The 13,392-nt window shown below is 40.1% G+C and overlaps 1 protein-coding gene across 1 annotated transcript in view; it reads left to right on the top strand.

Moving 5' to 3' along the window:
• The window catches only part of LOC132403882 (ATP-binding cassette sub-family C member 9-like), a 190,982-nt gene that overhangs the window by 66,876 nt on the left and 110,714 nt on the right, over positions 1-13,392 (top strand). The window contains exons 6-10 of the mRNA XM_059987658.1: positions 1,022-1,207; positions 2,818-2,877; positions 5,260-5,421; positions 9,106-9,261; positions 13,132-13,266. Coding sequence (XP_059843641.1) covers positions 1,022-1,207; positions 2,818-2,877; positions 5,260-5,421; positions 9,106-9,261; positions 13,132-13,266 — 699 coding nt within the window. The remainder of the gene's footprint in view (positions 1-1,021; positions 1,208-2,817; positions 2,878-5,259; positions 5,422-9,105; positions 9,262-13,131; positions 13,267-13,392) is intronic.

Raw genomic sequence — 13,392 nt, 5'->3', positions numbered from 1 at the left:
TTTGGCATCTCCTCCCTGGATGACTGTAACAGGCGAGCCCGCGGCTTGGGCCTCGTCCTCACCACAACTGATGGAACTCAGCAACCCTGCCATCAGTCTCCCCAATAAACCAGACTTACAAGTATTCTACATTACCCATTAAAAATGTTTAGGACAGTCACTCACACTGCACACCATTATGTCATAATGGTACCTAACATGTCCAGGTGATGACATACCAATGGTATGCAATAATTTCAGCTCCCATTGCTATCAAGTAATTTGCTCTCAGGATAGTCCTGCAGTACTTGACATGTTAAACACACTGGGCATGCTGCAGCTCGTTGTTGCTAAAATGCATGGCAACATTTGTGGGTTGCCCCCAGCACTTTCTTGGGTTGCTGGTTGTTAATGTAAATGTACGTCACTGTAAGCTTCGATGTACTTGCGATAAATAATTCTGAAACCCTTGTGCTTTTGGAGTTGGTGTCCAAATTACATATTTTCAAACTATCATCAAATAGTTTGAAAATATAGTAAATACCTGATGAACAAGCACTCTTGGAGAGTGCCAATCATTTTAATCTCTTATTAATGAATGGAAGTTAATGAAATTGGACTTGGAACGGAACAGTAACTTGGTGCAGCCAGCAGAGTCTCTACCTCACAGCTCTGGCAGTCTGGGTTCAATCCTGGCCTCCTGTGCTTTCACATGGAGTTTGCTCATTCTGTCTGTCACATGTCTTTCTTCCAGGTGCACTGATTTCCTCCCATTTCCCAAAGATGTGTTAGGTTGGTAGGTTAATTTGCCACTGTAAATTGCCCCTTCTGTGTAGGAGAAGTAGAATTTGGGGAGGTGTTGATGGGCAGAGTAAAATGATTTTGGCATGTACTCAGTGGGCTGCATGGCCAGCTTCTTGATTTATCTCTCTCTCTAACCCTAAGGCTTTTACTCAAACCAGTATTTAGCCCTCTTTTCTCCCTCCCCCACCTCTATTTTCTCTTGAAATATACAGTATTTGAAATCAATTCTTTCCTGCAGAAGAATGAGGGTGTACCAGAGGGTCGACCTCTGTCCATTTGGCGATCCATGTACAGGGCGTACGGCCGACCTATCCTCCTCAGCAGCACATTCCGCTACCTTGCTGACCTCTTGGGTTTCGCTGGACCTCTCTGCATCTATAAAATTGTCGACAATCGTAGCAAGACAAACGGGTTGAATAGCACAGTGAGTCTGCAGTTTGATATCTTGCCAATTGTGCCCTTGTTACTAGCATGACCATGGTACTTGGATCATCCAAACAAAACAAACTCATTTGACCCTTTCCATGAACTGTAAGCCTGTTTTGAAGACTTAATATATTATCTTGGAAGTAGTTTGCTGAAAAAGTGACCTTCCTTAGAAATTTGGTTGAATGATGTTTTTGCTGCAACATGCAGTTGAAAATTGGTTCTTTTATCCCAGATGACCGTTTTAGTTATGAAATGAACCAATAGTATTGAGTAGGTTTGTCACCTGCATTCGCTCACGTTGCTTGGATGATTCAGCTAGGTACTTGCCATTTTTAGTCCCCTTATGTCCCAACGTGATGGGGTTATCGGACGATGTGACTCCCACTGGTGAGATAGTCTTCTTGTTGCCAAGTAATTGAACTCTGACAACTTGCACTCATTTTATCAATCACACTTTATTTGCTTGTGCACAAGGAGAATAGTTCAGCCTCCGTCACTGCATTGTCTAAAAATTCTGCTTGTGAAAAGGAAGGCCAAGGCAAATTTACCACAATACAGAGGGGTAGAGAGAAGATTAACCTTTCAAGTCAAAGGCAGCCTTACTGTGTACGGTGTCTAGTAGAACTAGCACAAGTGCCTTGACTCTGTGCCTTTGATTTTGCTTGCACTTGTGGCCTGCTTTTATGTAGTGCTTTTTATTACTGGTGTAAATATTTCTATACTTTATTTATGATCTATCTTATTTGTGTTGACTGTACCTGTGCGCCTGTAATGCTGTCACAAGTAAGTTCTTCATTGCACCTGTACATCACTGTACTAGGGCGCGTAACAATAAATTTGACTTGATTGGACCTTAAGATCTGCCAGGCTTTAAGTGTGCTTGGTTTTGGATATAAAATGTGAATCGGTGTCATTGAGAGGTTCTGTCAGTTACAGCTATAGAGCCTGAGAGCATGATGACAGGCTCTTCAGCCCATTGAGATCATGCTCCCCATTGGGTACCTGTACCAATTCCGTTTTCCAGCACTTGGTCTGCAGTCTTCTACATTGTGACATTCTGGCTGCTTACCCGAATGCTCACCAAATGTTGTGAGGATGCCTCTTGCAATTAAGGGAGTTTATTCATCTAAAAATCTGCTTCCCACGTGAAAGTGTGGTAACCCTTTGACTTTTCCTGGAATGTTCTTTGCATTTTCATGTTTATAGTCAGGAATCTGGGAGCCTGCAGAAAGTTGAGATCGCTGTTGATTTAGAATCCCATTTTCAATTAGCCTCCATGGAAAAGCATTTCCCCTGCAAGGTACTGCAGGCTGCTATTAAATAATACTTTCTCCCCCCCCCCCACCAAGCATCAGTGTTCCCACTCTCACAAATGGCCACCTGCCTGTTATGATGATGAATCAATTTAAGTGAAACTTCTGAAATGTAACATTGATTCTGTGATGCAAAGTTGAGTTTTTTTGTAAATGTTTTCATGTCCATAAAATCAGCATATTAGCAATCAAGTACAAATTACAACTCTTGACATTTGGGTCTCATGTATCTTTTTAATAATACACTCCATAGCTCGTAGAAATGGACCATTTAAAATTTGATTTTCCTCAGGTCAATGGAACGAGCAACATTCAGGGAGATTTTGGCATTGTAGAAAATCAGACAGACAAAGTAAGTAAAAATAATCCCTTTCCTCTCAGTCCATGATGTATTTTAGGAGATTCACATCTTGTGGGAAAATGAGCAAATTCCAGTCCATTACACTTCATGAGTTCAGCAAAGGCAATGCCTGAACAAATGTATGAAGACATGTTTATGTATGGAACCAGCTATTGTCGCTTTGGGTAAAGGAAATTTTCCCTCTCGGAATTCATAAAATATACCAAAACATTTGAAAAGTTGGATAAAAATTCATTTTACTAAATTTATGTGAAAAAGTTAATAAATACAAAAAGTATTTCGAGAACTGATTTAGTTTACCAAGGGTAGCAATTACAGGCTGTTGGTGTAGTGGGAAGTCACTGAAGAGATTTGCGTGAAAACAGACAAGGCAATCTCTTCGATGATAATTTATTAAATTAAAATTAAGCTGTACAATGATAATTTATTAAACAATTTAGCATCCATTTCTGCATACAATGCAATCAGTATTCTCCTGCCTGTTGATCACGGGCATTAACATTCTGAGAAAAAGTTCCCTTTGGACATATATCCATTTATAACAAGGAATTCAATTGGAGAAAAGAGTTTGTGTTATGGAAAATGGCAATATATTGTTAGAAGTTTTATTAGGAATACAATCTCTCCATTATATAGGGGTCTCCCCCTCCTCTCCACCTGCCCTCCCCCCCCTCCCCTCCACCACACTGCCTCCCTCCCCATTCCCCTCCTCTCCCTAAATGCTCATAATGTATCTGCCTCTACCACCACCCCTGGCAGTGTGCTCTATGCAATTAACACACTCTCAGTGCTTATTTAAAAAAACTCTCTGCATTTTCTCCACTCACTTTAAAATTATGTAGATTCATATTACCTGGGAAAATGTGCACACTGTCGATCAGTATCTATGCCTCTTCTCATCTTGTATACCTCTATCAAGCCAGCTTTCGTCTTCCATCACACCAAAGAGAGAACCCCTAGATCATTCAATCTTTCCTCATGAGATATGATTCCTGATCCAGGCAGTGTCCGGGTCCATTTCCTTATCTCTCTCTCTCTCTCCCTCTCTCTCTCCCCCCCTCTCTCTCTCTTCCACATCCTTCCTGTAATGAGGCACCCAGAACTGAACAAGATTGTCCAAGTATAGTCTAATCAGAGTTTTATAGAGATGCATTATTATGTTGCAACTCTTAAAATGAATTGCTTGACTAATGAAGGCCAGCTACCATATGTAAACTGCCAATCAATTTGTGTGGCAACTTTGAAGAATATATGTTCATCGTGTCCAAGATCCCCCTGTTCTTCCACACTAGTAAGAATCCTGCCATTAATCCTGTACCCTGCCTTCAAGTTTGACCTTCCAAAGTGTATCACTTCACCCCTTTCTGGATTGAACTGCATCTGCCACTTCTCAGCCCAGCTCTGCATCCTATTAATGTCCCATTGTAACCTTCTATCCTCAACACTTTAGGAAAAGGATAATAAAGTGATTCAATATATCTATTTGGTTTCTGCCCACTTTTGTTTCTAACAACTAGATTAACAAGGAAACCCTTCTGTATTTGTCATTGACGAGCCCATCTTCCCTTTTAGCAGTTGCAATACATTGCCCTCTGTTCAGAGACTTTTACAGCCAGATGTGATTTGTAGTGAATTGCTGCTTCTGAAATTGATAGTGGTCAGATGGAAGATTCTAAATGGTCTGAATGGGTTCTGTGAGCAACTCTTTGAAATAAAGTTGTAATGATAATTGGCTTCATTAAATTGAACAGGCAGAATGAGTCATGAAAATTCCAAACTCACTCACTCCCAAATTTGAAGATAAAAAAAAAACACTCAGTAGGTCAGGAAGCATCTGTGGAAGAAGAAACGGAATTAATGTTTCACATCCAGGATCTATTTTATCATGGACTAGAAATGTATTCTTTGTTCTTTCCACAGCAGCTAGCTGACTGCTGAGTGTTTCCAGTGTTTGGTTTCAGGAGCAGTCTAGGTCACCATCAGATATTGCCTTTCAAGTCTTAGTAAATTAATTTATCTGGCCAAAGTCTTGTTTAGAAATGTTGTTTTATCTGAAGCCTAAGTCAAAAGAGGAAGTGCCTGCAGGAGAACATAAACTTTGGTCCAGGTGCACAGGCAAATGCATTTGGATTGGATTAATTAAAGTTGCCTTCCTTTGTCATCCTCACATAGACAACAAACCAAGCTTTGAAAATAGTACATGACTTGCATAGTTAATATTTCCTGTTTAAAAGCTGACCTTTATTAAAATAAATAAATTGGACTTAATCACTGGCAGAGGATCCATCTAATATTTGCACATGTCCACCACACATCAGGCTGTAAGGTAATGGCTAACTTTTGTACTGTCGGCTAAGATTTTCCCTTTTATAGGAATTTCTGGGAGTCTATTTTCTGTCATCGAAGGAATTCTTGGAGAACGCTTATGTTCTGGCAGTGTTGTTGTTTCTCGCACTCATTCTGCAGAGGACATTCTTACAAGCCTCCTACTATGTGGCCATTGAAACAGGAATCAATTTGCGTGGAGCCTTACTGGTGCGTAAGAAAGCAAACTAGACTTTGTTGTTCCTTGTTTACTGTCATGTGATAATTCTGCTTTATCTTAAGGCTGATCATTTTGGTAAAAGTCTGCAGCTCAATTTAGAGGACTCAATAAGAAATGTTTCAAGTAAGATTGCAATAGAACCTTACAGATAGTTAACTGGCTTTTTTGACCAGCAGATATCTGCAAATATAATGCTCTTATAATTGTCCTGATGTTTTTATATTACACCTGAAAGTGTCCAGGACAAAGAAGCGGACAGTAATAATCATTGCAGATACTAGCCACCTGGCAAATGGCCTTTTCCAAAGATCTCTTCTGGAAAGCACCACAGGACTATTAAAACAAAACTTAACACCATCTTAAAAGTTTATTCTCCCAGAAAATTAATCTGATCAACCATTCTAGTTAGTCCCACCCCACCCCCTCAATCTGTTACCCCAGTCGTTGTACTCCCATGTAAGCAGTTTTAACTACTTCTTATAATGCTGTTTACATTACAAATGCATGCTGGTATTTATGCACATTTTATTCTAAATCCATGCTTTAATCTATAACTTTATATATAAATTATTCTTTATAATTGATTTTTTTGTTTGTATTGCATGATATGGCAACACATCACATCAAATTCTTAATATATGTAAATGCACGTGGTGAATAAAGTTGATCCTTGATTCATGATCCTTCAGAGTTCAGATGGCCTCCTTGGGTTGCCCTCTTGTGCCTCACAGTCAATCAAGCACTATTGAAAATCCAATCACTTTTGTGTCAGTCACCAACTTGAAAACAGCACACTGAAGATGATTATGCTTTTGTTATTGGTTGAATGTTAAGTATTCCAAGGTTACCAGTATAAACTTGGTGATTTTCTGTGATTTTCATGATTACCTGTAATTTGCTCCTCAGTCAATAGTTAAAAACAACACGTTTTTGCAGGTTTCGTCCAAAATTCATTCCATTGATGTCAAGGGTATGAATGGATGACTCAATGTACTTGTGGGCATAATTGGTTGTGTAAAACTTATTATACATGATACATTGGCCCTTGTGTACAGTTGACATTTTAAATAACATTCACATACAAAAATGCACACTAAGAGCTCTGTTTTCTAGCATTTAGATAGGTTCTTCCCTTTGCCCCATTTGATGTGGAGAGATGAGTATTTTAAAGCAGTTCCAGTCTGCACTTGATTGCAAAGATTGTACAATGAATTATATTGCACTTCATCCAATAGACTCCCCCAAATAGGGGTTGTTTTCCAGTCTAAGGATGTTCCCAGACGTTTTGAGATGTCTCTGAGTGTGTCCATTTCATTAAATCTAATGCCTTCAAAAGCTACACTTGATGATGTTATGTTTCCAATTCACTTTAATGCTTTATTATTATAATAAGTTTCTATTACAAGGCACTAATGCTTGTAAATAATTTTTAACAGTTTACAAATTGCATTAGACATTACACCAAATGTTTAGAAACATTCATGGTAGTGTATGTCTGTGAACATTTGTTTTCTCCTAATTGATATTTTAATCCTTGTATGATTACATAAATACTTCTAACCAGTCTTCTCGGTCTGTGTGTGCTCATTCTTCCCTGCCATTATTGGTGATTGTATTTAGATGTTTAGGACCCAATACTGGTTTCAGATTCAGATTGATTTTTATCACATGTACATGTTAACATACAGTGAAAATTGTCATTTGCATTAACAACCAGCACATCTATGTTCAGCAGAATGACACGGAATGCAACAAGCAGTAAAACAAGCCCCTTTCTGCACTCCCACCCACCCACTCACATGGACAGTCACCCAAACCCAGGACCAGCCTCCAGGCTTCAACGCCCTGACTTCAGATTGATCTTTGGACTTTGATACCGACCCCTCTGACTAGCTGGTGACTCGGGCATGAACTCCAGGCTTGAGATCCACATACGCTGTCTCTTTAACAAACCTCTGTCTGCTCTAGCTCTCTTACTTTCTTTAACAAATGAGCTTGAAAATATGCAGTGCTTTCTATGGCCAAAGCACTTGAGTATTAATGAGATTCTGTTGAAATATAACCGCTCTCGGAATATGGGAAGTGGAAGAGTCAAGATGCACGCAGTCTGATCATGCAAAAGGTATTGTGATAATAACTGCTTATCTGTTGAGAAATACCATTCTATGTCTGTTCAATCTTTTATTTATCCACTTTCATATCTTCTCCTAATCTGTGTTGGTCTGATTATGCTCTAGGAAAGGGCCTTAGGATATCTTCCTATGTTAGACCATAAAACTTAGGAGCAGAATTGGGTCATTTGGCTTTGCCATTCTATCACAGTTGATTTATTATCACTCAACCCCATTCTCCTGCCTTCTCCCCATAATCTTTGATGCCCTGTCTAATCAAGAACCTATGAAGCTCCGGTTTACATACGCCCAATGACTTGACCTCCACAGTTGTCTGTGGCAATGAATTCCATGGATTCATCATCTTTCGTTGAAGATGCTTGGGTTTTTGCTACTTTTAATACTCTGCCAAATCTTAGGACATTGCAATTTTCTGAAGCCCTGCATTTATGAAGAGGAATGCTTTTGTATGGCAAAAATATTGTACTTTACACTCTAAATTTTCTTGCTTGTACGGGATGGAAACTTTGCATAAGTGGTGAAATTGTTGATTACTTACCACCATTGAAATTCTGATAGCCATCAACAAACCTTGTGCTGACTCAGCTTCCTTCTCTTAAGGTTCTGAATGATTATTTAAAAGCTTTATTTTATGCTTTTAGTATATTTGAATGCATCAGAAATGTTTCTTTGAAAAATAAATAACTTTCATTGTCACTAGTTGGAGAGATGTAAATTTTCTTAATCACTAAGAGTTGTTGAAATGAAATTTTTTAGTGAAGAAGGATTTACAGCCTTCGATGGACCTACCTTATCCATCAAATTTCTGCCTGTTTATCATGATTTTAACTCTCCTGCCAATAATAGATATGATTATTATGACCCAGGAGGCCAGTTGGTTCATTAACATTACTGCTACCTCTGAGCAGCCGCTTTGACCCCTTGTTATTTATCTTTGAACCTGCAGTTTAATCTCTCGCCATTAATTCCTTTTGCCACTTATCTACATTAAGGTGTAATTTACATAGTTAATTAATTATCAGTCATGACTTTGAACCAAGGAAATCTACCTGGTCTCAGCAAGAACATGTAAAGCTCACATGGATAGCCCTGGGGTCAGGATTGTACCAGGGTTTTGGAGCTGTGAGGCGTGAGATCTACTGTGCTATCAATTGCAAGGTAACTTGAGACATATGAGACTGCAGATGCTAAATGCAGTTCAGAGAAAGGGATCTTAACCCCAATCATTGACTGTCTATTTCATTCCACAGATGCTGCCTGATCCACCTTCTGGTTTATTGCCGGGAAGCTTGGTTTAGGCAAGATCAGTGTTTAAATTGGCCAGGCTTTGGCGTAACATTACAAGAAAATAGTTTAGGAAAATTACAATATGTTCAATTTAAAATAGATCAGCCATGTACAGAATCATTAATGCCCATTAAGCTGTTTATGCTTATTTGATTTACATGTTAATTATTGCTCCTACTTGTACCTAAATTTTACATTTTCTCCTCATGAGTACTCTATAGACTTCAAAAATCACAGCTTGTTTTCCTTCTTTAGGCCATGATCTACAACAAGATCCTCTGTCTATCCACCTCCAATATGTCGATGGGAGAAATGACTTTGGGACAAATCAATAATCTTGTTGCCATCGAAACAAACCAGCTGATGTGGTTCCTCTTTCTCTGTCCTAATCTGTGGGCCATGCCAGTTCAGGTAAAGCACTCTCATAAGATGTTACTAACCATCTAGGTACTTTAAAAAAAGCATAGAGTAGGAAATCATCAGGTAAATGCACTTAGTTCAGTAGAGAGTTGGTTAAGTTATCTTGTTGTCTTGGCATTGTAGTGCAATGCAGCCTTTGAGCAGACTAGTTAAATTTCTGCTTTTGTGTTGATACTTTACAACTGTCTCTGTCTCAGTCTCAGGCTTCAAGAGGTACTTGATTGTTATTGTTGCAGAACAGCAGAGATGAGGAGATATTTCTTTAGTCAGAGGGTGGTGATTCTGTGAAGACATTGCTACAGGTGTCTGTAGAGGCAAATTCATTGGGTATATTTAAAGCAGTATTTGATAGGTTCGCGATTAGTAAGGGCATCAAAGGTTACAAGGAGAAGGCAGCAGAATGGGGTTGAGAAGAATAATAAATTGGCTTTGATGGAAAGGCAGAGCAGACTGAATGGGCTAAATGGCCTAATTCTGCTCCTATATCGTATGGTCAAATGATCTGAACTTTATTGATCTGATAGTGGGAGAGCAATGGGACCCAACCTCTGTCATTGAACACTTTCATGCTGCCTTTTTCAGGAAAGCAGAAGCTGAGCTTCAACAGATGGGGAGGTGACACTCTCTTACCCCCCCCCACCCCACCCAACACTCCATGATCTCCAATGGAGTTCCCATGTTGGCTCTCCCTACACCTAAAGTCTAACTGTTGGGAACTTCAAGGGCAGTCTTTAGCCAGTCATGAGAGGCAGCACTTATAGCCTGCCCCCCTTCCTCTTGATGACTGATGAACTCCTGCGCAGACCAATAGGTGATGTAGCTAGTTTCCCCTCCACTGGAAGTAGCTAGCTGATGGAATATAGGAGCTGTTAGCTAAGTGTGTAGTTCACCAATTATGTTTTCAGTGGTCCTGTAGAATAATTTTTGTGTTGTAGTGAAAGTAATGTGTTTTAGATGGTGCAGAAATTAAGAATTTGTTCTACATATCTGGAAGGAATTAGTTCAGTGTATGGGGCTGTACAATGGGAGGTTTACCAGTTCAGGGTAAGCTGTTCTTTGAGTCAAAGTTAATGTGGTGCACTGAACCAGGAATGAGGTGCATTGTACATGGGTTATTGACTTGCCTTCAATATCCAGATGATGTGGAGAACTAAAGAATGGAACACCGGGGCACAAACCCACAAGACAAAGGTGCAGGAAACACACACACAAAATGCTGGAGGAGCTCAGCAGGCCAGGCAGCATCTGTGGAAAGGAGTACAGTCAATGTTTAGGGTCGAGACCCTTCAGTGTGTCCTGCTGAAGGGTCTCGGCCCGAAGTGTCAACTGTACTCTTTTCCTTAGATGCTGCCTGGCCTGACGAGCTCCTCCAGCATTTTGTGTGTGTTATCAGCATCAGCAGATTTTCCTTTTGTTTGAGACAAAGGTGCAGGAAGACTTTAAAATGTACAGCTCGGCTGACTGGGTAAAATAGCATAGTGCCAGTCTTGCTGGACTAATTGAATCTCATAGGATACATGCTCAAATTCTATAAAGTTCAAACTATTACTTTTATTTTGTAAAGGCCTGAGAAAATCGAGAATCAGTAAAGGTGAGGTTGCTGAGTTCTCAAAGTCTAATCAGTTCTCTACTTCCCTCAGGAAGGAAACCTGCGAGCGGAATCAGGTTTATTATAATTGACACGTCATGTAATTTGTTGTTTCACAACAGTGCTGCAGAACACTACATAAAATACAATAAAAGGTGTGCATACAGTGGCCACTTTATTAGGTACACCTATACACAGTCTTGTTAATGTAAATATAGAATCAGCCAATGATATGGCAGCAGTTCAATGTATTAAAGCATGCAGTCATGGTCAAAAGGTTCAGTTGTTGTTCTGAACGAACATTAGAATGGGGAAGAAGTGTGATCTAAATGGCTTTGATCATGGAATCATAGTTGATGCCAGATGGGATGGTTTGAGTATCTCAGAAACTGCTGATCTTCCGGGATTTTCATGCAAGCAGTCTCTACAATTTACAAAGGATGGTGCGACAAACAAAAAACATCCAGTGAGTGCAAGTTCTGTGTGTGAAAACACCTTGTTAATGAGAGAAGTCCGAGGAGAATGGCCAGACCATTTCAAGCTGACAGGAAGGCGACAGTAGCTTAAACAACCAGGCATTACAATGGTGGTGTACAGAAGAACATCTCTGAATGCAGAACATGTTGAACTTTGAAGTGGATGAGCTACAGCAACAGAAGACCACAAAAATACTCAGTGGCCACTTTATTAGTTACATGAGGTACCTAATAAATGGCCACTGAGTGTAAATAAGATATACAAAATGAGGAAAAACAGTGCTCATGGGTTCATTGTCCTCTCAAAATCTGATGAGGGAGGGGAAGATACCATTCCTAAATTTTGAGTATGTTCAGGCTCCTGTACATCCTCCTGATGGTAGTAATGAGTAGAGGCATGCCCTGGTGGTGAGGGTACAATGACGGGTGCCACTTTTTTGAGGTAATACCTTTAGAAGATGACCTCAATGGAGAGCAGGATAATGTCCATGATCCTCAGCTGTACAAGCCTAACTGTGACTGCAGTCTCCACCAACAGTCTACATTCTTATTGACCATCGGTAGGCAAGCCTTTCAGTTGTAGAATCAAAATTGGGCAGTTAGTGTCAACCTAACCTTAAAAGCCAATTTCCATAGCAATGTACTGTTGATATCGACGGGCGTGGTTGTGTTTGATTTTGAAGTGTGCGGTGAGATTGCAAGAACTGGAGGACTGACTCCACCTCAGCAGAGCTAAACTAATTGGGACAGTCAAATGGCAGAAAGGCCGAACATGTTAGAGGGGAGAGAGGAAGCTGGCAATGTGAAGGTGAACTCACCTCAGGTAGGGGGTGAATGGGAGTGGGACAAAGCAGATGGTCCTCTTGAGAATATTACTGTAGCGATCCATTAATAATTTTTGAGGTAGAGATTCAGGTCTTCCTGGGCTGCCTGGTAATTCTTGTCCTCTGAGTTAAGCAGATGTTATGTCTATTGAGACTAACTATGGCTTCAGCTTTTGGCAACAGTTTTACAATGAAGTAAAAGAAAAGAGAATTCTTATGCATCAGGATCACTTTTTTTGCTGTCCTGTTATCACTTTGGTTAAAGCTTCAGGATTTGCCCATTCCAATCATGAGGTGGGTCTTGATTGTGTTTCTAAAAGTGTGGGGGTCCATGCACCCAACGTGCTAATTTACCAGGTAGAAAACCAACAAATGCTGTCAAATTCTGGCAAGAGCAGAACCTTTCCCCACCATCACCAGCACACTAGCCACTCTGAACCCTAGTCTTCAGAGATTACGTATTCACTTTGACAAACAGTAAGTGGTCACGTAGAAAGGGTTTCTATCCTGGTCTGCCAGGCTTGAAAATTATTCCCTTATGTTCTCCTTTTTTAACTAAACCAGGTAACATTTTGAAATCTGTTCACTTTCTAAAATATTGTGCAAGTAGACAGCATGTAGAAGTGAAAATAAAATAAGAGACTACTGGAAATCTGAAATAGAAACAAAAAATGCTGGAAACATAACAGGTGCATCTGTTGAGTGTTTTTGATTGTTAAATTACCTGAAATTTGAACTCTTTCTTTCTTCATTGATGCCACCTGACCTGCTGCATGCTTCCAGCATTTCCTGTTTGTATTAAGTTGTGCTTTAATGCCCCAATACCTTCAGAGGGGAGTAGGCAGTGAGTGCCAGTGGAGTATTCAGGGATTGACACGTCTCTCAAGGGTGCCTGTGAAGGGATTCAGAAATACTGCAAGATCAAAGGTCTGCAGTCATGATCTTATAGTGTGGTGTTTGCTCTTATTCACAGATCATCATGGGTGTGATCTTGTTGTATTACATGCTGGGATTCAGCGCTCTGATTGGTGCATCTGTCATAGCGCTGCTGGCTCCCATGCAGTACTTCATAGCAACCAAGCTTGCAGATGCACAGAAGAGCACGTTGGTAAGTACCACATTCATAACCTGGAAGACAATGTGGCTTCACCCTGCACAATATTCACTTGCTCCATGAGGGCTTCCACTTATTGATTGGCTAGAAGAGGCACTTGAAGTGAAGAGCGGGATTTCT

The sequence above is a fragment of the Hypanus sabinus genome, chromosome 13 (assembly GCF_030144855.1).
Source record: "Hypanus sabinus isolate sHypSab1 chromosome 13, sHypSab1.hap1, whole genome shotgun sequence".
NCBI classification, from domain to species: Eukaryota; Metazoa; Chordata; class Chondrichthyes; order Myliobatiformes; family Dasyatidae; genus Hypanus; species Hypanus sabinus.
Note: the sequence above shows the minus strand (reverse complement) of the source record. Positions and strands in the feature narration are given on the sequence as shown.